The 23,475-nt window shown below is 40.6% G+C and overlaps 2 protein-coding genes across 4 annotated transcripts; one reads left to right on the forward strand and one right to left on the reverse strand.

Annotated features, from left to right (window-relative positions):
* Nucleotides 1-1,496: 1,496 nt before the first annotated feature.
* On the forward strand, nt 1,497-9,697 carry LOC115201630 (nucleolar RNA helicase 2). The gene is made up of 14 exons (XM_029765417.1): nt 1,497-1,834; nt 4,597-4,815; nt 5,061-5,219; nt 5,334-5,406; nt 5,538-5,716; nt 5,881-5,998; nt 6,171-6,356; nt 6,500-6,645; nt 7,393-7,542; nt 7,762-7,923; nt 8,063-8,416; nt 8,572-8,706; nt 8,881-8,925; nt 9,265-9,697. Exons 1-14 carry the CDS (start codon nt 1,751-1,753, stop codon nt 9,475-9,477), a joined length of 2,223 nt encoding a protein of 740 aa, XP_029621277.1. The 5' UTR covers nt 1,497-1,750; the 3' UTR covers nt 9,478-9,697.
* A 2,301-nt stretch (nt 9,698-11,998) lies between these two features.
* LOC115201631 (interferon regulatory factor 1) lies at nt 11,999-19,965 on the reverse strand. 3 transcript variants are annotated; one of them, XM_029765418.1, is made up of 9 exons: nt 19,862-19,965; nt 19,276-19,403; nt 18,572-18,671; nt 15,351-15,530; nt 14,434-14,526; nt 14,146-14,298; nt 12,478-12,524; nt 12,259-12,352; nt 11,999-12,122 (listed from the first exon to the last, which is right to left on the reverse strand). In XM_029765418.1, exons 2-9 carry the CDS (start codon nt 19,360-19,362, stop codon nt 12,043-12,045), a joined length of 834 nt encoding a protein of 277 aa, XP_029621278.1. In that variant the 5' UTR covers nt 19,363-19,403; nt 19,862-19,965; the 3' UTR covers nt 11,999-12,042. The 3 variants fall into 3 exon arrangements, with proteins under 3 accessions (XP_029621278.1, XP_029621279.1, XP_029621280.1); XM_029765419.1 differs by having other exon boundaries at nt 19,276-19,417; nt 19,862-19,930; XM_029765420.1 differs by having other exon boundaries at nt 19,276-19,374; nt 19,862-19,880.
* Between the last annotated feature and the right edge of the window lie 3,510 nt (nt 19,966-23,475).

Genomic DNA, 23,475 nt, shown 5'->3' on the forward strand with positions numbered 1-23,475 from the left:
AAAATTGTCCAAGGCTCAGAAAACCATCTGGATGTATGCCATGCCCATTGAGCTTGGGCTGCCTGCTCTGGCCGGTTATACCACTTTCAGGGGTGACATGGCAGGGGCTACGTGCGTTTCCATTCAATGGGCACTCCGCACCATACCTCACGTACAGATCAGAGGGAGTCCCCTTGTACAGTCTAGTTCTAGAATAAGCCAGCTGGTCACCTCGTGCCTCGTTGTTCCAAATTTATCCCAGCGCCAAAGCAGCAGACACTGGTCAAGGCAATATTACAACTGCCAAGAGCTATTATTAATTTTTTTCATGACCTGGCCTATATATGTAGTACAATGTATTATAATATAATGGAATGTTATGGTCTATTTTAATCACCTATTTGCAATATATTTTCTTTCCCTTTTTATATAGACAACCACACTGTTAGCCTAATATTATAGGGGAAAACATATTTTAATGTATATTTTTCTGTTTTTTTTTCATTATTATTAGGTCTAATTACCCAGTAAGTGTAGCACATTGGAATATATTTAGAAATCATGGCCCATTTGATGCAGACCTGGGATCAAATATATGCATATTTAAGTGTTTGTAATTCCAATACTTATTTTCTATGTATTTGAGTATTTTCAAATAATATGGCTGAATCCAACTACTTCTATTTGAAGTATTTTAAAATAATCTCCTATAAAACACCCTACTGTTTGAAACTATTTTCAAATAGCCTACTTGTTTCCAAATACATTTTACATTTTAGTCATTTAGCAGACGCTCTTATCCAGAGCGACTTACAGTAGTGAATGCATACATTTCATACATTTTTTTCTGCTGTACTGGTCCCCCGTGGGAATCGAACCCACAACCCTGGCGTTGCAAACGCCATGCTCTACCAACTGAGCCACACGGGACCTAAACACATTTCAAATACCCATAGGGCCAAACAGACCTGGGTACAAATGCATGTTAAAATACTTGTATTTGAAAAAAAAGGCTCGTCTTACTTAAAAAAGTAGTCTGTTTGAAATGAATTGAAATACTTAAAAAATGTTTAGCCCAGATCTGATTTGATTAGCCATTTGCAACATATATTCAGATATTTGACGTTTGCAGTCATTGAGTGCTTTATATCATAAGAAAAAAATACATTTTTATTTTTCTTTAGATCGGCTATCATGACAAACTGATTGGAATCGTTACCATAATATCAGTGTGTTTCTCTGGTGTGGGCCCAGGTAGGCTAGAGAGACGGGCCAGAAGTTGCACGATTGCCAGATCGAATCGTCCAACAGTGAGTGAGTGAACTAGCAACTCTCTGTGCTCTGACAATAGTGATTGCGCAAAAAAATCCCAACACTAACCAACGCAATGCCAATCTGTATTGACTCCTCTCGCTTTCCGTCATATCCCTAGAATTAGAACAAGTAGAATAGATATAGGTATATTGTGTACATAATTTTCATAAAACTATCATATGTCAGCACAGATTAGATGAACATTGTTATTGAATGCAGTACAAACGCGCATAAAACAACTAAGAAGAAGACACAAGCTAAAGAACCAACCTAAAGTTCCACATCACGACGTCTAAGTTGCTCTGTACTGACTTCCAACGAGAGGGCCGTTCTACCTACTCAATTTCTATGTTTGTAAAAGCTGTAGCGCAACACCCCACAGTCGTGCCGTTCCTTTCTGTACGCGTGCCGGTAGGGTTAGCCTGTGTCCACTCTTAAGGGAATACAACCGGGGAAGATGCCATCAAAGATTATTTTTGAAACCGAAGACATCGGGATGGAAGGTGAAATGGACATTAGTGCGGGCAGTACGACACCCAAAGTAAGTAAAATGGAACACAAATAGCTGGTTAACGCTCGTTAAATAGCCGAAACTGTACTATACCCGCTGGCTAGCCCCGCTATACTGCATGCTAGCTCGTTACATTCTACATCCGCGAGGGTAGCTAACGGTATATAATGTCGTCATATTGTTGAAATTGTATTGCCGTTATGTTAGAGGTAAGCTTTACGGGAAAATACAAGTAGAGGTTTAAACAACTGTCAGTCTTTTGTAGAAAGTAGCTAGCCATCACCACATGTTCATTGCTACTAGCGCGCAGCCTCGTGCCCATGACACGTGGTCAGCTGATCCGCAAAACAGACGGATCACCACGTCCTCTTCTTCCGGGAGGTTTAACTGCGGTTGGCATCCAATATGTTGCATTACCGCCACCTACTAGACTGGAATACAACTCCCTTTTACTTGGCTTGAAAAATAAACAAATACCCTACTATCAAACACTACACACTCAAAATAACAAATGTAATTCAAATAACACCACCCTACTCCATTATTTAAATCTATTTAGTCCTACCTCATGCCAACAACCTGAAATGATGTGACAACACCACTTAACACATCCTGTAACTTATATATCCTTGTAACCGAAAGGTTGCAAGATCGAATCCCGAGCTGACAAGGTAAAAATCTGTCTTTCTGCCCCTGAACAAGGCAGTTAACCCACTGTTCCTAGGCCGTCATTGAAAATAAGACTGACTTGCCTAGTTAAATAAAGGTCAAATAAATTTATAAAACACTTTGTCGGGCAAAGACTTAGCATCAAAACAACAGACAATGGCTCTTCTGTTTCACCACTCTCGCTGCTCTGTCTGCTTCGCACCAAACGACGAGCATCACAAACATCGGGAATCTTCCCCTTCAGTTGGTCAGCTTTAACATTTACCGCTACCCCAGTAATCACTCCTTTCAATGGCGCCCTTTTCTTGAGAGCGAAACAATTCACATTTCTTGCCCCCATTTGTTTAACGTTGAGCTCCTTCTCCCTCTGTCCAGCAGAAACAAACAGTTATCACAAGACTACTTCTGGTTACCCTCACAATTCCACAGAACCCAACTCTTTTTTCACCCACCCTGAAAGCACAAATGGATCAGCCAAAAGGCAAAGGTCCACTTTTTCCAAAAACTTCACTCCTACTGTTAGACTCATCTTTATCTTGACCCTCGGTGCAAGCCTCAGGCTGTGAGAACTTCACCACACCTACCACCTCCGATACTTCGCCCTCATTCACTTCAAGTTCTCCTGTCTTCAGCTCATTCAGCTTACACTTTCTACCATTCTTCTGCCATTTTTAACTGACTCAAGCTCACCCTCTCCCTCCCTCTCTCTCTTAGACCTCCTCTGCCTCTCTTTTTCCCTTCATTCCTCCTCTGTATTCCAATTATACGTCTCCTTATGACAACACTACACTTCTCCTGATGTATATCTTGTTGTTCCTTTCTCAAGGGACTGTCACAATCTCCTTACAATCAACACGAACCCCTCGGGATGTAGCACTCAACAATGCATCTCACTTTTTTTATTTTTATTTAACCAGGTAGGCTAGTTGAGAACAAGTTCTCATTTACAACTGCGACCTATAAAGCAGCTGCTTCCGTAATAAGCAATGATCGACTTCGGCACCTGAAATACTGGATTAGTGACGTTTTCAGAGCTGCAAGGTCAAACCCGGCCTCTTGAGCTGCACTGTATTTACTGCAGTCCCTGTAGCCTCCTGAGCTACGTTCCCACAGGCAGGAACCCTGACTCTCTGCGAGCCCACCATGTACTCGGGTACAGTCACAGCCTATCAATTTGTGCCACGTACAGCACTTGATGGATGACGTTGCTCTACATGTTTCCATTCTAACTTGCTGATCAGCAACAATTTATCCAATACAATATATATTTTTTTTAACCTTTATTTAACTAGGCAAGTCAGTTAAGAACAAATTCTTATTTATAATGACGGCTTACCACGGCCAAACCCGGACGATGCTGGGCCAATTGTGCGCCGCCCTATAGGACTCCCAATCACGGCCGGTTGTGACACAGCCTGGAATCGAACGCCTCTAGCACTGAGTGACGCCTCTAGCACTGAGATGCAGTGCCGTAGACCGCTGTGCCACTCGGGAGCCAAATGTATCCATCTTTCTACTAAGTTCTAGTTCACTAGTTAACTCTTATGTGGTAGGCCTATGTATGAACTACACATGGATAAGAAATATAGCTATACATTGATATAGCGTGCAACTATTCTGTCCCCTTCAACTTAATGTCTGGTGCCCTGTGCTAATGTCTGGTGCCCTGTGCTAATGTCTGGTGCCCTGTGCTAATGTCTGGTGCTCTGTGATAATGTCTGGTGCTCTGTGATAATGTCTGGTGCTCTGTGAGAATGTCTGGTGCCCTGTGCTAATGTCTGGTGCCCTGTGATAATGTCTGGTGCCCTGTGATAATGTCTGGTGCCCTGTGATAATGTCTGGTGCCCTGTGATAATGTCTGGTGCCCTGTGATAATGTCTGGTGCCCTGTGATAATGTCTGGTGCCCTGTGATAATGTCTGGTGCCCTGTGCTAATGTCTGGTGCCCTGTGCTAATGTCTGGTGCCCTGTGCTAATGTCTGGTGCCCTGTGCTAATGTCTGGTGCCCTGTGATAATGTCTGGTGCCCTGTGATAATGTCTGGTGCCCTGTGCTAATGTCTGGTGCCCTGTGATAATGTCTGGTGCCCTGTGATAATGTCTGGTGCACTATGTTTGGTTGGTAGAAAATAAAGGAGAAGAAGACCAAGGAGGGAAAGAAAATCAAGAAACAGGAAACGGTTGTTGAAGAGGAACCTGACTGTGAACCTCCTGCTCCCAAGAAGAAGAAGAAGAAGAAGAAGGAAAAAGAGGACGAAACTAACGGCAACGCAGAAGAATCACTTTTGAAGGACAACACATCTCATTCCAATGAGGAGTCTGCAGACAATGACAACGCAACCGAGGTTACTTATATTATATATTGTTTTGATAAAACACGTCTACACTCAATACTGCATTACGAAGGATAGGTATTGATCTGTTTTTCAAATACACATTGTTTATTTGAGCTAGTCTTCAGATGGGAATTAATATAATCATTTCATAATCAGACCTTTTGAAACTAGCTAGGTCAACAGAATAAATGTTAATCGGTAATCATTATGGCAAGGCATCTTTTTACCATGTCCCATTCTGCCATTACCAACAGAAGAAGAAGAAGAAGAAAAAGGAAAAAAAGACAGATGAAAAAGTCGTCGTCAACGGAGTGTTGCCTGAGACTCCCAAGCTGATTGCACAAACTAATGGGCATACCGCGGCGACAACTCCAGCACAATCAAGCGAGGACTCCGACAGTGGAAAAGAAACCGTGAGTCTTTCCAGTGATGTTCTGATTCATCAGTGAAGTGGTTTGTGGAAAAATCATTTAAAGGACTTTAAGAACATTGTCAGTCTGTTGCTTTTTCTGTTTTCATGCGTTTAGGAGACGCCAGAACAGAAAGAGGGAGCCTTCTCCAACTTCAGAATCTCCCCCAACACCATCAAACTACTTCAAGGTATTTTTTTCTTGTTTGTCTATTTTCATTCAACTAAAATGCTTTTTCAGTTGAGTTACCCATTTTTAAACGTGCAGTCTGTTATTTGATATTTGGGCTACCTACATTTTAATCGTCTCTTTTCCCTCTAGCAAGAGGCATATCTTACCTCTTTGACATTCAAACACAAACCTTCAATTCTGTGTACGAGGGAAAGGATGTGATTGGCCAGGCAAGAACAGGCACTGGGAAAACTTTAGCTTTTGCCATTCCGCTGATCGAGAAACTCCAAAATGACCCAGATGACAAGAGGAGGGGCAGAGCCCCAAAGGTAGGTCTGCTGCAGATACTGCCATCAGATATTCAGCATGTGCTGTTAGTGCTAAGATATTGTCAATTAGCTACATAATATAGTCTTGTAGAGCATGTATAATCTTTTGACCGAAATACTTCGTTTTTTTTCTTCTCCATCATTAACCGTGTCCACTTCTATAGATTTTGTGCCTTGCTCCAACCAGAGAATTGGCTATTCAAGTATCCAAGGATTTCAAGGACATGACAAAGAAACTGTCTGTTACCTGTTTCTATGGTGGGAGCTCCTACAACCCCCAACGTGAGTTTCATTCCCATTTCTTACTTTTTCAATTTAACATCCTCTAGTTGTGCCCGATTTGGCTTCATTGCAAAGTGCCTGTTATTTATTTGTGAAAAGTGATGCTATAAATTGCATATACGGTTAAATTGATCATATTTGTGGAAAATCATTTTGATCTGTTTTCTCTCAGTTGATGCGATCCGCAGTGGCATCGATATCCTAGTGGGAACTCCTGGTCGTATCAAGGACCATCTACAGAATAACAAACTGGACCTGTCTCAATTGAAGCACGTTGTATTAGATGAAGTGGACCAAATGCTTGATATGGGCTTTGCAGAACAGGTGGAGGAGATACTGTCTGCGTCTTACCAAAAAGGTAATGAGACATTATCATATGGGATTGATTTAGGTCATATACTGTAGATTTGCCTTGGGTTGGATGGGAGGCCAAAATAGTGTGTCTTAACATTTAATACTGAATAAATGCACAGAACTGATCCAAGGTTTCTTTGTGGGCAGACTCTGAGACCAACCCCCAGACCCTGCTCTTCTCTGCCACATGCCCATCATGGGTGTATGATGTGGCAAAGAGGTACATGAGGCCAACCTATGAGCATGTGGACCTCATTGGCAAAAAGACCCAGAAAGCTGCCACCACAGTAGAGGTAAGAAAGAAAACTATTTTGTTATCCTTTCAGCAAGTGATGGGTCATTTTGAATGACAATGGTTTCCACTTTAATTCTCACACTTCAGATTAATTCAGATGACATTTTTCATATTTGAAATTGTACATTTTAGAAACCAAATGTTTAATTTATTAATACTTCTGTAGAGGAACATGAAGCCATCTGGTTGCTATTAAGATGTTTTTTCAGGTGATGAAAATGTCATAATAGTTTCATGGTTCTTAAGAAATGCACATCCAGTTTCTTCTAACTTCAGCTCCTTTAGCCTTTAACTCATATTTTTGTATCCCCAGACTCATACTATTGTAGTTTCTACTTGGCTGTAATGCAGCGATAAAGATCAAGTGTGTCTTACCTGGAAGCACTCTAGTGATCAAAAACAACATTATTTTAGGCACATCAGCTGCTTACACACAAACCAGTTAACATATAGCCTAGCTATTTAGCAGCTTTACCCATATTTAGCCCACCCCATTTATAATAATTATACACGCCATTTAGCAGATGCTTTTATCGAAAGCGACTTACTCATGCGTGCATACATTTGACATTTTCTGTTCATGTCAAACTGGTAAAAGACCACGCAATACTGATTTTTAGCTGTCATTTAAAAATGTTTCTCATTTTGTAATGTGTGGTTCACTCAGGCCTACTAAACATAGTTGTTTTCACACTGATCAACACTTTTTGTTAAAAGTCCTCTCTGTCTCTTCCTCCCCACCCAGCACCTTGCCATAGCGTGTCACTGGTCCCAGAGGGCTGCAGTCATTGGGGATGTGGTGCAGGTTTACAGCGGGAGCCACGGCCGCACCATCGTCTTCTGTGAGACTAAGAAAGATGCCAACGAGCTGTCAATGAACGCCTCCATAAAACAGGTACCAGAAACCTGCCGTAGCTTTGTTGATTGTTAGTTTTAATTTTGGTACACAGTGCACACTGAATTAGTGAGGTAGGACATTGATACAAGGATCAACCTGGAAGGTTTGACATGAACAGATGTAAATGGCATTGAAAGTCAAGTGAGGTAGTTGTCTATTTCTAATGGGGTTCATTGGCTTATTCATTCTCGGGTCTGATTGTGTTCAATGTTGCAGAGTTCCCAGTCACTTCATGGGGACATTCCTCAGAAGCAGAGGGAGATCACACTGAAAGGCTTCAGAAGTGGCACCTTCGAGGTCTTAGTGGCCACCAACGTTGCTGCCCGCGGGTTGGACATCCCAGAGGTAGACCTGGTTGTGCAGTGCTCACCCCCAAAGGTAGATGAATACTGTGATAACACCATGTTAGATGCTCTTATACATGTGTAGTAACACTAATTGATCTAGCAACAACAACATTTTAGTCATTTAGTCACAACAAGGTATTAACGTGAAGGCTTCGTTGTCCCTCTACCAGGATGTGGAGTCCTACATTCACCGATCAGGTCGAACTGGTCGGGCTGGCAGGACTGGCGTCTGCATCTGTTTCTACCAACGCAAAGAGGAAGACCAGCTCCGATATGTAGAGCAGAAAGCAGGAATTACATTTAAGCGAGTTGGAGTGCCCACTGCCAATGACATCATCAAATCGTCTAGTAAAGACGCAGTGAGGTTTTTAGACTCTGTGCCTCCCCAAGCCATTGAGTATTTCCGCGTGTCTGCTACCAAGCTGATTGAGGAGCGTGGGGCCGTGGAGGCCCTGTCTGCCGCCCTGGCACACATATCAGGAGCCACTGCCTTGGAGCAGAGGTCCCTCCTCAACTCTGACGCTGTGAGTGTTTAGACCCCGCTAGCTCAGTCTACATGTAGCAATTGAATAATGAAGGACATGTCAACATGTGTAAATGCCCATAATGGTTTAAAATGCATCTTGAATGGTTCGAACTTTCGAACTTGTATTTAATGTTTGTTATTCAATCCATCCAGGGCTACACCACAATGACAATGAACTGCTCTCAGGAGCTGCAAAACATTGGCTGTGCCTGGCGTGGTCTGAAGGAGCAGCTGGGAGAGGAGATTGACAACATGATCCGGGGGATGACCTTCCTCAAGGGCAAAATGGTACATTTGTCATTCATTGTGCTTCCGGTCAGAAGGGTGATGTCTCTACCTTTGAAATAAAACCACCCTCCTTCACTCTTTGTACTATAATAGCAATACTATTGAGGCTCTGTAATTTTCTTGTCTGATGTTAAGCAAAAATTTGATCAGTGAGCATTGTTTTTTGCTCTGCAGGGAGTCTGTTTTGATGTTCCGGCTGACAAGGTAAAGGAGTACCAGGTAAGTCGAGAGCAGATACTTTTCCTTTCAACTGTGACGAATTGAACACATGTAAAAGGCTTGGTTTAATGTTATTCAAAGCTGAGAAGAGCAATTATCCAAGACCATTTCTCAAACTGCATTTTCATTGTGTGCATTTTAGAGTATTTCCCAAGCCTTACTGTCAAGCTCTGCCAGAGTGATGCTACTGCCTCAAATTTCACAACACACGCAATCCATCATCACTTTATTTTTTGTTAAAAACAAAGGCTTCATTAATTAAGGCCACCGTAGATCATGTGGTTAGTAACAGAGACCCTATTGTCCTTGCGGTGATCACTCCAATTGTCTTCTCCTCAGGATGCCTGGCAGGATGGTAGACGTTGGCAGCTCTCAATCGCCACAGAGCTTCCTGAGCTTGAGGAGAAACCGCGCATGGGTGGTGACCGTGGATATGGACGTTCCTTCGGAGGACAGGGAGGTGGCCGTGGCTTCAGAAACGGCGGAGGCGGCGGCAACTGGAGAGGTGGAGGCAGTCATAAACGCAGCTTCAGCAGTGCGTTTGATTATTAACCACTGACTTCCCATTCGCTGGACTGTTGACATAGCTGTCTGTCTGTTTCCTGGTTTTTACTGGTGTATGTTGGACTGACTGTTACCAGCGCGAAAGGAAATTCTGCAAAATATGTATGACCTGATTGATTTGCAATTATGCATTCAACTATCTGTTCTTGGAATAAGCCCATTCATTAGAATGAGATGTTTTCATTAAAGGTGGTCTGAGGAAATTCAATTCTAGGTCTTCTTTTTTCACATACTCTGTTTTTAATCCCCCAAAAATTCTTCCTTGGACAGTACCAGTCAAACTTTTGGAAACACCTACTCATTTCAGGGTTTTTCTTTATTACTATTTTCTACATTGTAGAATAATATTGAAGACATCAAAACTATGAAATAACATATGGAATCATGTAGTAACCAAAAAAAGTGTTAAACAAATCAAAAATATTTCATCTATGAGATTCTTCAAAGTAGCGACCCTTTGCCTTGATGACAGCTTTGCACACTATTGGCATTCTCTCAACCAGCTTCATGAGGAATGCTTTTCCAACAGTCTTGGGAGTTTCCACATATGCTGAGCACTTGATGTTTTTCCTTCACTCTGTGGTCCAACTCATCCTAAACCATCTCAATCTTGAAGGGCATTTCCTGAGATGCTATGCTAAAACTCTCCATTTACGAAATGTAGTTATAACGTAACCAACATGTAGGCCTATTGTGTCAATTTTAAGTTCAATAAAAAGCAAACATTTAAAAAAAAAAAATTCTGATCTGAACAAGTAGACTGTCACTTTAATATGATGGTGTAGCACTTAGTTTTGAATGTACTGTATGTGTGCTCAGTCCCTTGGTTGCTGTCTTGCAGTCCATCAGAATACACAATTTTAGAGATCTTGTGCCAGCATGGCTTGGAATGTGGTACAGTGGGGCAAAAAAGTATTTAGTCAGCCACCAATTGTGCAAGTTCTCCCACTTAAAAAGATGAGGCCTGTAATTTTCAACAGGTACATGTCAACTATGACAGACAAAATGAGAAAAAATCCAGAAAATCACATTGTAGGATTTTTAATGAATTTATTTGCAAATTATGGTGGAAAATAAGTATTTGGTCACCTACAAACAAGCAAGATTTCTGGCTCTCACAGACCTGTAACTTCTTTAAGAGGCTCCTCTGTCCTCCACTCGTTACCTGTATTAATGGCACCTGTTTGAACTTATCAGTATAAAAGACACCTGTCCACAACCTCAAACAGTCACACTCCAAACTCCACTATGGCCAAGACCAAAGAGCTGTCAAAGGACACCAGAAACAAAATTGTAGACCTGCACCAGGCTGGGAAGACTGAATCTGCAATAGGTAAGCAGCTTGGTTTGAAGAAATCAACTGTGGGAGCAATTATTAGGAAATGGAAGACATACAAGACCACTGATAATCTCCCTCGATCTGGGGCTCCACACAAGATCTCCCCCCGTGGGGTCAAAATGATCACAAGAACGGTGAGCAAAAATCCCAGAACCACACAGGGGGACCTAGTGAATGACCTGCAGAGAGCTGGGACCAAAGTAACAAAGCCTACCATCAGTAACACACTACGCTGCCAGGGACTCAAATCCTGCAGTGCCAGACGTGTCCCCCTGCTTAAGCGAGTACATGTCCAGGCCCGTCTGAAGTTTGCTAGAGAGCATTTGGATGATCCAGAAGAGGATTGGGAGAATGTCATATGGTCAGATGAAGCCAAAATATAACTTTTTGGTAAAAACTCAACTCGTTGTGTTTGGAGGACAAAGAATGCTGAGTTGCATCCAAAGAACACCATACCTACTGTGAAGCATGGGGGTGGAAACATCATGCTTTGGGGCTGTTTTTCTGCAAAGGGACCAGGACGACTGATCCGTGTAAAGGAAAGAATGAATGGGGCCATGTATCGTGAGATTTTGAGTGAAAACCTCCTTCCATCAGCAAGGGCATTGAAGATGAAACGTGGCTGGGTCTTTCAGCATGACAATGATCCCAAACACACCGCCCGGGCAACGAAGGAGTGGCTTCGTAAGAAGCATTTCAAGGTCCTGGAGTGGCCTAGCCAGTCTCCAGATCTCAACCCCATAGAAAATCTTTGGAGGGAGTTGAAAGTCTGTGTTGCCCAGCGACAGCCCCAAAACATCACTGCTCTAGAGGAGATCTGCATGGAGGAATGGGCCAAAATACCAGCAACAGTGTGTGAAAATCTTGTGAAGACTTACAGAAAACGTTTGACCTGTGTCATTGCCAACAAAGGGTATATAACAAAGTATTGAGATAAACTTTTGTTATTGACCAAATACTTATTTTCCACCATAATTTGCTAATAAATTCATAAAAAATCCTACAATGTGATTTTCTGGAGAAAAAAAATCTCATTTTGTCTGTCATAGTTGAAGCTTACCTATGATGAAAATTACAGGCCTCTCTCATCTTTTTAAGTGGGAGAACTTGTGCAATTGGTGGCTGACTAAATACTTTTTTGCCCCACTGTATATCCTCCTTTTTCATTGATTTTATCTTGGCATTCTGTTTGATGCATGTTGCTCCCACTCGTCTTATAGAAATGGTATTTGCTGTGCACTGTATGTGTCGCAGTTAGTCTCCATGGGATACCCCAAGTAATCCATATCCTCACCTGTAGAGTGGAGGATAAACGTATTAAAAAGGATTTACCACCCAAAATGTGAACCATATCTGTGAGGAAACTACTTAAAAGTTGTCCGCTTGGGGAATTAAGAGAAAATTAGTCGATTGCCAAGTGCCTTACTTACAGTAACTGTCCACCCAGCTGGGGTGTGCTGCCCTCCAGCTTCTGTTGTCATTAGACTGGCTCCACTGCTCCAAGTGTTTTAGGTGATTAACTATCTGCAGGAACACATATCACTGGTTTGAAATTGTAGTTGCATGGAATGTTATAATGTATGTTCATATTATACATAGTAACGAGCTTACACAAATCCCCTCTGAAATCATAGAAACTGCTAGTTTACCTTGAATATTGCCTCTGCTTGCTCATTGTCATCAGCATCAGAGTTTTCTGTATAGGTACAAATAAGACCATTTTTTTCTATCATTTATAGAAAAAAATACTCAACTACTTTTGTATGAATATTGACACTTTAGCTTTATAAAGTACCTTCAGAAAGTATTCATACCCCTTGACTCATTCCACATTTTGTGTTAAAGCCTGAATACACATAATACCCCATAATGACAAAGTTAAAGTTTTTGTACATTTATTGAAAATGGAATACAAAAATGTCTAATTTAACATAAGTATTCACACCCCTGAGTTAATACATGTTAGAATCACCTTTGGCAGCTGTGATTCTTTCTGGGTAAGTCTAAAAGCTTTACATACCTGGATTGTACAATATTTGCACATTCTTTTTAAAATTTATTTAAGCTCTGTCGTGTTTGTTGTTGATCATTGTTAGACAGCCATTTTCAAGTCTTGTCATAGATTTTCAAGACGGTTTTAAGTCAAAACTGTAACTAGGCCACTCGGGAACATTCAATGTCGTTTTGGTAAGCAACTTCAGTGTATATTTGGCCTTGTGTTTTAGGTTATTGTCTTGCTGAAAGTTTAATTTGTCTCCCAGTGTCTGTTGGAAGCAGACTGAACCAGGTTTTCCTCTAGGATTTTGCCTCTACTTAGCTCTATTCTGTTTCTTTTTATCCTAAAAAACTCCCTAGTCCTTGCCGATGACAAGCATACCCATAACATGATGCAGCCACCACCATGCTTGAAAATATGAAGAGTGGTATTCAGTGATGTGTTGTGTTGGATTTCCCCCCAAACAACACTTTGTATTCAGGACATAGTTAATTTCTCTAACTGTTTTAAAGTCACCATTGGCCTTGTGTTGAAATCCTTGAGCGGTTTCCTTCCTCTCCGACAACTGAGTTAGGAAGGACGCCTGTATCTTTGTGGTGACTGGGTGTGTTGATAAACAGTCCAAAGTGTAATAACTTCACCATGCTCCAAAGGATATTCAATGTCTGCTTTTTACCAATAGGTGCCTTTTGCGAGGCATTGCAATACCTCCCTGGTCTTTGTGAAATTCACTGCTCGATTGGGCGTCCTTACAGATAATTGTACGTGTGGGGTACAGAGATGAGGTAGTCATTAAAAAATCATGTTAAACACCATTATTGCACACAGAGTGAGTCCATAACAAAGGGGTTGCCATAACAAAGGGGTTGAATATATTGACTCGACAGCTTTTAGTTTTTTATTCATTTGTAAAAATGTGTAAAACATTATGGGGTATTTTGTGCAGGCCAGTGACACAACATCTCAATATAATCCATTCAGGCTGTAACAACAAAATGTGGAAAAAGTCAAGGGATTGTGAATATTTTCTGCAGGCACTGTACATTGCAAGTTGGCGTTTATTGTCATGAGTCTTGCCCTGTAGGCAGAACTGAGCGATATCTGCTAGATGCAAAGTCAAAATTGGCTGTATTGTAAAAATTCATGAAAACAAAAAAATAGCTTTTAGGTCTTAATTTAAGATTAGGGTTAGCAGTGTGGTTAGGGTAAAGGGTGTGGTTAGGTTTCAAATCAGATTTTATAACTGGCTGTGCCAGCTAGTTCCCACCGTGCGGTACATGAGTCATGTCAATAAATGCCAACCTGCATATGCAGCTCTTACTTTGCGCTTCAGGTGTGAAGGAAGACTGGTGAGAGTAGGGCTGTTCTGGTGATCTTTCCTCTTTGTTGTTGTTGTTGGGAGGGTAGTTGTCCTCGACATGAAACATAGCCGGGTTGTGACTGGTCTGTCCACTTCTGTACTTCAGGAAAACCTCTATGGAGACGGGGACGGGATGATGCTTAAACACTAGTTTGAGTTGATATCAAGAGAACCCCAATGCACTAATCAACACACCATAAGAGAATGCAGGGCTTTCTGCCAATACTCTATATAGTGAGTTGTCCCTACCTGCAAACCCATCCAGTGGAACACAAGAACATGCCTCATTTTCTGAGAGGGAGATCGGACTCTGTTTTATATCAACGTCTGACTTCTGTGGTCCTAGACAGGAACAAAGAAAGGGACAGGAAACAACACATTATGACTTATTATTATTATCAGTGAAGTATATTCCATCACTGAGATGTATACTCTTGATCATTTAAATCAACTTAATATGATAAACAACCCGTGTTGTGGAGCAGTGAACTACATGTAGTTGGGTGGAGGCAGCTGTGGGGAGAATGACTCATAATAATATCTGGAATGGCATTTAATGCATGGAAATCATGTGTTTAGTGTATGTGATACCATTCCACATTTCGCTCCAGCCATTACCACGAGCCCATCCTCCCCAATTAAGTTGCCACCAACCTCCTGTGATGTAGTTTAACTAGTAGTTGAACTACATTTTGCAGTAGCTTGGTGGAAGTTGAACTAAAGTCTAATCTAGGTAGTGTTTTCAGTAGTTAATTACTTGTTTTGCCATGTAGCCGTGCAGCTAACTACCGGAACTGCACATAACTTTTTTTTCAAAAATAAAATATGGGTGAAGTAGGCAAGAATTTCATCAGACCTGCCTAATTCTCACTTTAAACATTGTTTTTGGGTTAAATAAACTGAATTAAACATGCTGTTAACCTATGACCCCAAACTGATCTGTTCTTGCAATTTGTAGTCTGTGACATATGATAATTTTTCACGAAGTAGTTTGAATGTAGTGAACTACTTTTTCAAAGTAACTTCAGTAAACTTTTTTAAGGCTAGCTTTAGTGTAGTTTAACTTCTTCCAGTGTGAAGTTATTGGTAGCTTAGTAAACTATATTTTCAGAGTAACTTACCCAGCATTGTAAACAACTTAAAGCATGCATTCTAAAGCTACTCACTTTTTCTTTGTTCAGTACGTTTAACAACAGGCAGCATCATGTAAACCCTGGAGGCATTACTGCCCTTCTTGATGCTCTTGCCCTGTAGCTCTTTCACATCGGGTAGTGTGTTCAGGGCACATCGGAAGTTGGCTTTCCATGTCTTAGGATCAGGCTTGTCTATCCCAGGTTTGTATCTGCCTTGAAACGAAGGGATACAATTAGTTCATCAAAGCCAACCTGTGAACTGTGTCATTTTACATATAAGCAAGGACGAGGAAGTAGTGTTTTACTTGAGTTTATTTAGTAAATATTTTTGAACTGCATTGGTTAAGGGGTTGTAAGTATGCGGTAAGGTGTGGTACTCGTTGTATTCGGCGCATGTGACAAATTCAATTTTATTTGATTTATCCCAAAGGTTCCGAGTACTGACTTTGAAAACGCACGCTCAAATTGGTCAATTTGTTGCCCTTGTCTGTACAGCAAAAAATAGCAACCATTGATAAAACTATCCATATCCACAACAATTGAATTGCATTTGACCATCCATAGATCTGAACAGTGTTGGGTAGTAGTGAACTACATGTAGTTCAACTAGTAATTGAACAGCATTTTGCAGTAACTGGGTGGTAGTTGAACTGAATTCTAACCTATGTAGTATTTTCAGTAGTTAGTTACATTCTCGCCTTGTAGCGGTGTAGCTAACTACTGGAACTAAACACTACTTTTTTCTGCAAAAATAAAATATGGGTGAAGTAGGCAAGAATTAACTTTCTTTTCGGCATCAGGACCACCTAATTCTCACTTAAAACATAGTATTTTGTGTTGAATTGGCTAAATTAAACATTCTGTTAACGTATGACCCCAAAGTAATTTGCTCTTGCAATTTGTAATCGATGACATTTCAGTTTACATATGATAATTTTTCACAAAGTATTTTGGATGTAGTGAACTACTTTTTCTAAGTAACTTCAGTTCAGTAAACTCTTTTTCTTAAGGCTAGCTTTAGTGTAGCTTAACTTCTTCCAGTGTGAAGTTATTGGTAGCTTGGTAAACTATATTTTCAGAGTAGCGTCACAAAAATGTGGTTTGGCTTGTGTGACAACGGTGTTTCCAGGCAAATAGCTTATGAGGGCTTCCTAAGAATCTCTGCTTGAATGACAATGAATTCAAAACACTGCTGTTTGGAAATGCTCCAGTTGCTATGGCCATTGAACACGGAAGATGAGAAAAAAGTTAATTCCCCAGGGTCATGCATAGCCGCAGGAAATAGGGGTGCTGAGGTTGCTGCAGAACCCCCTGAAAAATCATAATAAAAAATACAAAGGTATTATCTTTTGAAAACAATATTGTTTACCAAAAGTAGTGCACTGTGCCTTTACTAGTCCTGTATTAGCGGACTGTTATAGCCATCTGTAGCGTGGGCAAAAAATTATCATATTGCAACAATGCAAACTGATAAATGTACTGCTGTTATTCTAACTCGCTTTAGAGATGGGACATGTTGGACTTGGGAATACAGTTGAAGTCAGAAGTTTACATACAGCTTAGCTAAATACATTTAAACTCAGTTTTTCACAATTCCTGAAATTTAATCCTAGTAACAATTCCTTGTTTTAGGTCAGTTAGGATCACCACTTTATTTTAAGAATCTGAAATGTCAGAATAATAGTAGAGAGAATGAATTATTTCCACTTTATTTCTTTCATCACATTCCCAGTGAGTCAAACGTTTACATACACTCAATTAGTATTTGGTAACATTGCCTTTAAATTGTTTAACTTGGATCAAACGTTTCAGGTAGCCTTCCACAAGCTTCCCACAATAAGTTGGGTGAATTTTGGCCCATTCCTCCTGACAGAGCTGGTGTAACTGAGTCAGGTTTGTAGGCCTCCTTGCTTGCACACACTTTTTCAGTTCTGCCCACACATTTTCTATAGGATTGAGGTCAAGGCTTTGTGATGGTCATTCCAATACCTTGACTTTGTTTTCCTTAAGCCATTTTGCCACAACTTTGGAAGTATGCTTGGGGTCATTGTCCATTTGGAAGACCCATTTGCTACCAAGCTTTAACTTCCTGACTGATGTCTTGAGATGTTGCTTCAATATATCAACATCATTTTCTTTCCTCATGATGCCATCTATTTTGTGAAGTGCACCAGTCCTTCCTGCAGCAAAGCACCCCCACAACATGATGCTGCCACCCTCGTGCTTCACGGTTAGGATGGTGTTCTTCGGCTTGCAAGCCTCCCCCTGTTTCCTCCAAACATAACAATGGTCATTATGGCCAAACAGTTCTCTTTTTGTTTCATCAGACCAGATGACAATTCTCCACATTTCTTTGGCCTCATGTGCAGTTGCAAACCGTAGTCTGGCTTTTTTTATGGCGGTTTTGGAGCAGTGGCGTCTTCCTTGCTGAGCGACCTTTCAGGTTATGTCGATATAGGACTCGTTTTACTGTGGATATAGATACTTTTGTACCTGTTTCCTCCAGCATCTTCACATGGTCCTTTGCTGTTGTTCTGGAATTGATTTGCACTTTTCGCACCAAAGTACATTCATCTCTAGGAGACAGAAAGTGTCTCCTTCCTGAGTGGTATGACGGCTGCGTGGTCCCATGGTGTTTATACTTGCGTACTATTGTTTGTACAGATGAACGTGGTACCTTCAGGCGTTTGGAAATTGCTCCCAAGGATGAACCAGACTTGTAGAGGTCTACAAATGTTTTTCTGAGGTCTTGGCTGATTTCTTCTGATTTTACCATGATGTCAAACAAAGAGGCACTGAGTTTGAAGGTAGGCCATGAAATACATCCACAGGTACACCTCCAATTGACTCAAATTATGTCAATTAGCCTATCAGAAGCTTCTAAAGCATGACATAATTTTCTGGAATTTTCCAAGCTGTTTAAAGGTACAGTCAACTTAGTGTATGTAAACTTCTGACCCTCTGGAATTGTGACACAATGAATTATAGGTGAAATAATCTGTCTGTTAACAAGTGTTGGAAAAATGTATTGTGTCATGCACAAAGTAGATTTCCTAAACCAACTTGCCAAAACTATAATTTGTTAACAATAAATTTGTGGAGTGGTTGAAAAAACGAGTTTTAATGACTCACACCTAAGTATATGTAAACTTTCGACTTCAACTGTACATAATACGTTCATGCCTTGACAGAAGATAGCTTTGCGTTGTGCAATCAGAGAGCTTTGTACATTGGTGTCTGGACTTGCTTCTTACCTGTGTGCATTGCCCAGTTTCGGAACAAAGTGGCGTCCTTGTCTATATTCCAACCATGTCGAGCCGCATGCTTCCAAGGAATCTGGAACACTTGAGCTGTCTAAAGTTCAAAGCAGAGCAGTCAAAATGTTTTACCATTCACTTTCTCCCATCTGAACCGTGACAAAAGCAGTATATTCTCAAAAGAACGATGCGATACCCCCCATTAGAGAGTGGACTTAAATTCTAATGGCTATGATCAGAATGATGTTTCACTTGAGATCTGATATCTGTGACACAGGTTGTTGGTGGCACCTTAATTGGAGAGGAAGGGCTCGTGGTAATGGCTGGAGCGGAATAGGTGGAATGGTATGGAATACATTAAACACATGGTTTCCATGTGTTCAATGCAATTCCATTTGCGCAGTTCCAGCAATTATTATGAGCCGTCCTCCCCTCAGCAGCCTCCACTGATGTGTGGGTATGGATTTAAACATTTTCTGATGGGAGCAGTCTTACACGATATCTAACATAATCAAGGTTTGTGGCCTAAAAGCTTTTACTTATCAAACTTTAGACCTAAATCCATACAGAGAGTACAATACAGCATGCATACTGAGTACAGTGTAGCCACACTATAAATATCTAAGAACAAAAGTACTGACAATCTGGATTATGAAAATATTTCTGTAAAATGATTGAAAACATGCGGAACAATATCTCACCTCATCAACCCAGGTGACACCTGTGTATTTCCCTGACTGTATCTGCTTCTCAAGCCAGGGTCGCAGTCTTAGACGACCTTTTTGCATCTTCTAATGAGCCTAGGGTTGCAGTCTGCCTTAGTTCACACCTGACAAAAGTACACTGCACAAAATTAATGTGTACCTTGTTCAACTACATCAACGTCTTGTCCGGGGTGGGGTGTGTGGTGGGGTGGGGGGGGGGTTCAGAATTCAGAACTGTGCTTGATTAGTGAGTGTGTGTGATTAGAAATGAGGTGTGAAATGACCCTACATTGTCAGGCGAATGTCAGAAAGATTATAACAAATAGTAATAAATACAGCAGGACTTATTTCTTTCTTAAACGATCCCACTCAACTATTTACACAACTGACTGAATTCCGCAATCACCACACTGTTTCGATTTAGAACATGCCTGAATTAGTCCAACTAGAATGCTTTTCAGACATTAAACAGACCATGCTTAATGAGTGGTGTCTATGTTTTGTGATAGCTGTCATCACATATTTGATTATCATTTATCACCCTGCTGTTTAGAATAATGTTGATAATAGCTAATTCACTTACCAGTGCATGAAATCCTCAAACCTCCTGAGTGCTCACACTGACAGGTTTACTGAAACCACAGGTGCCCACATTGACAGGTAGCCAGGTTTCCTTAGAAGTGCGTAGGAATTTCAAGGGAACTCCTACCTTCACTCAGCACCCTTTAAGGCCCCTCCTCCAACTACACAACATACAGAAATGTTACACCCAGACACAAAAAAACTAGTTTGTAACGACTTGCAGCATGATATATTTGTCTGAAAGTACTGGTCAGTGGTCAAATACTGGTCTGTGGCCAAGATGTGGACCATCAGACAAGACAACAAAGCTTAATTTGAGCATTTCCTTAAGCTAATGAAGATAGTTTGAGTACCGCCATAGTCACTTTAACTCTACCTACATGTACACTACCGGTCAAAAGTTTTATAACACCTACTCATTCAAGGGTTTTTCTTTATTTTTACTATTTTCTACGTTGTAGAATTAAAGGTGGTCTGAGGAAATGAAATTCTAGGTCTTTTTTCTTCACGTACTCTGTTTTTAATCCCCCAAACATTATTCCTTGGACAGTACCAGTCAAACGTTTGGAAACACCTACTTATTCCAGGGTTTTTCTTTATTACTATTTTCTACATTGTAGAATAATATTGAAGACATCAAAACTATGAAACAACACATATGGAATCATGTAGTAACCAAAAAAGTGTTAAACAAATCAAAATATATTTTATATTTGTGATTCTTCAAATAGCGACCCTTTGCCTTGATGACAGCTTTGCACATGTTTGGCATTCTCTCAACCAGCTTCATGAGGTCGTCACCTGGAATGCATTTCAATTAACAGGTGTGCCTTCTTAAAAGTGAATTTGTGTAATTTCTTTCCATCTTAATGCGTTTGAGCCAATCAGTTGTGTTGTGACAAGTTGGGGGGGGGGGGAGTATACAGAAGATAGCCCTATTTGGTAAAAGACCATGTCCATATTATGGCAAGAACAGCTCAAATAAGCTAAGAGAAACAATAGTCCATCATTACTTTAAGACGTGAAGGTCAGTCAATACGGAAAATTTCAAAAACTTGGAAAGTTTCTTCAAGTGCAGTCGCAAAAAACATTAAGCTCTATGATGAAACTGACTCTCATGAGGACCACCACAGGAATGGAAGACCCCGAGTTACCTCTGCTGCAGAGGATAAGTTCATTAGAGTTACCAGCCTCAGAAATTGCAGCTCAAATAAATGCTTCACAGAGTTCAAGTAACAGACACATCTCAACATCAACTGTTCAGAGGAGACTGTGTGAATTGGTCGAATTGGTCAAATTGCTGCAAATAAACCACTACTAAAAGGACACCAATAAGAAGAAGAGACTTGCTTGGGCCAAGAAACATGAGCAATGGACATTAGACCGGTGGAAATCAGTCCTTTGGTCTGGAGTCCAAATAGGAGATTTTTGGTTCCTACCTGTGTGTCTTTGTGAGACGCGGTGTGGGTGAACGGATGATCTCCGCATGTGTATTTCTCACCGTAAAGCATGGAGGAGTTGTTATGGTGTCGGGGTGCTTTGCTGGTGGCACTGTCAGTGATTTATTTAGAATTCAAGGCACACTTAACCAGCATGGCTACCACAGCATTCTGCAGCAATACGCCATCCCATCTAGTTTGGGCTTAGGGGGACTATCACTTGTTTTTCAACAGGACAATGACCCAACACACCTCCAGGCTGTGTAAGGGCTATTTGACCAAGAAGGAGAGTGATGGAGTGCTGCATCAGATGACCTGGCCTCCATAATACCCCGACCTCAACCAAATTGAGATGGTTTGGGATGAGTCGGACCGCGGAGTGAAGGAAAAGCAGCCAACAAGTGCTCAGCATGTTAGAACTCCTTCAAGATTGTTGGAAAAGCATTCCAGGTGAAGCTGTTTTTTTTTTTACCTTTATTTAACTAGGCAAGTCAGTTAAGAACAAATTCTTATTTTCAATGACAGTGGGTTAACTGCTTTGTTCAGGGGCAGAACAACAGATATTTACCTTGTCAGCTCAGGGATTCAATCTTGCAACCTTTCGGTTGCTAGTCCAACGCTCTAACCACTAGGCTACCTGCTGCCCCGGCTAAGAGTGTGCAAAGCTGTCATCAAGGCAAAGGGTGGCTATTTGAAGAATCTCAAACACTTTAATGGTTACTACATGATTCCATATGTGTTATTTCATAGTTTTGATGTCTTCACTATTATTCTAAAATGTATAAAATAGTAAAAAATAAAGAAAAAGCCTTGAATGAGTAGGTGTTCTGTAACTTTTGATGGTAGTGTACATATTACCTCAACTAACCGGTGCCCCCGCACATTGATTCTGTATAGGTACCCCCCTGTATATAGCCTCCCTATTGTTATTTTACTGTTGCTCTTTAATTATTTGTTACTTTATTTTTTATATTTTACTCATCTATTTTTTACTTAACACTTATTTTTCTTAAAACTGCATTGCTGGTTAAGGGCTTGTAAGTAAACATTTCACTGTTGTATTCGGCACGTGACAAATACCATTTGATTTGATTTCCATTGAGAAGATAAAAAAAACATTTTGATATATAATTTCAGTAAATATCTTACATGAATGTTGTGTGATAAATATAAATGGATAGTGTGCTATGATACTGAGTCACACTTTATTTGGATAGTCCCATATAGAGGAATTACAGATGGTCATAATATCAACAAAATATCTGTTGATAAGCAACTGCTTTTTCGCAGAAAGCTTGTAAGTATCACAGGGTTCCCTTGAAATTCCTACCCACTATGCACTTCTCAGGAAACCTGGCTACCTGTCAGTGTGGGCACCTGGGGTTTAATGAAACCTGTCAGTGTGAGCACCCGGAGGTTTGAGGATTCCATGATGTGCAGGTAAGTGAAGTAGCTATTATGAAGATTATTCTAAACAGCTGAGTGATAAGTGATAATCAAATATGTGATGACCAGAGTCACAAAACATAGACGCCACTCATTAAGCATGGTCTGTTTAATGTCTGAAAAACAGCCTATACTGAACAAAAATATGAACGCAACATGCAATGATTTCCAAGATTTTACTGAGTTACAGTTAAATTAAAGAAATCATTCAATTGAAATGAATTCATTAGGACCTAATCTATGGATTTCACATGACTAGGAATATCGATACAATTGAAGTTGGAAGTTTACATACACTTAGGTTGGAGTCATTAAAACTCGTTTTTCAACCACTCCACAAATTTCTTGTTAACTAACTATAGTTTTGGCAAGTCGGTTAGGATATCTACTTTGTGAATGACACAAGTAATTTTTCCAACACTTGTTTACAGACAGATTATTTCACTTATAATTCACTGTATCACAATTCCAGTGGGTCAGAAGTTTACATTCACTAAGTTGACTGTGCCTTTAAATTTGGCGTTAGAAGCTTCTGATAGGCTAATTAACATAATTTGAGTCAATTTGAGGTGTACCTGTGGATGTATTTCAAGGCCTACCTTCAAACTCAGTCCCTCTTTGTTTGACATCATGGGAAAATCAAAAGAAATCAGCCAAGACCTCAGAAAAAAAATGGTAGACCTCCATAAGTCTGGTTCATCCTTGAGAGCAATTTCCAAACGCCTGAAGG

Source organism: Salmo trutta, chromosome 10 (assembly GCF_901001165.1).
Source record: "Salmo trutta chromosome 10, fSalTru1.1, whole genome shotgun sequence".
NCBI lineage: Eukaryota > Metazoa > Chordata > Actinopteri > Salmoniformes > Salmonidae > Salmo > Salmo trutta.

Coding starts and splice junctions, on each gene's coding strand:
- LOC115201631 (XM_029765418.1), bottom strand. CDS start 19,362: ATGCAAAAAGGTCGTCTAAGACTGCGACCCTGGCTTGAGAAGCAGATA. Junction 15,531..18,571: donor AAACTGGGCAATGCACACAG/GTAAGAAGCAAG, acceptor CTTCGTTTCAAG/GCAGATACAAACCTGGGATA. Junction 12,353..12,477: donor AAGCAGAGGCAATATTCAAG/GTAAACTAGCAG, acceptor GTGTTCCTGCAG/ATAGTTAATCACCTAAAACA.
- LOC115201630 (XM_029765417.1), top strand. CDS start 1,751: ATGCCATCAAAGATTATTTTTGAAACCGAAGACATCGGGATGGAAGGT. Junction 1,835..4,596: donor CGGGCAGTACGACACCCAAA/GTAAGTAAAATG, acceptor TTTGGTTGGTAG/AAAATAAAGGAGAAGAAGAC. Junction 7,543..7,761: donor TGAACGCCTCCATAAAACAG/GTACCAGAAACC, acceptor TCAATGTTGCAG/AGTTCCCAGTCACTTCATGG.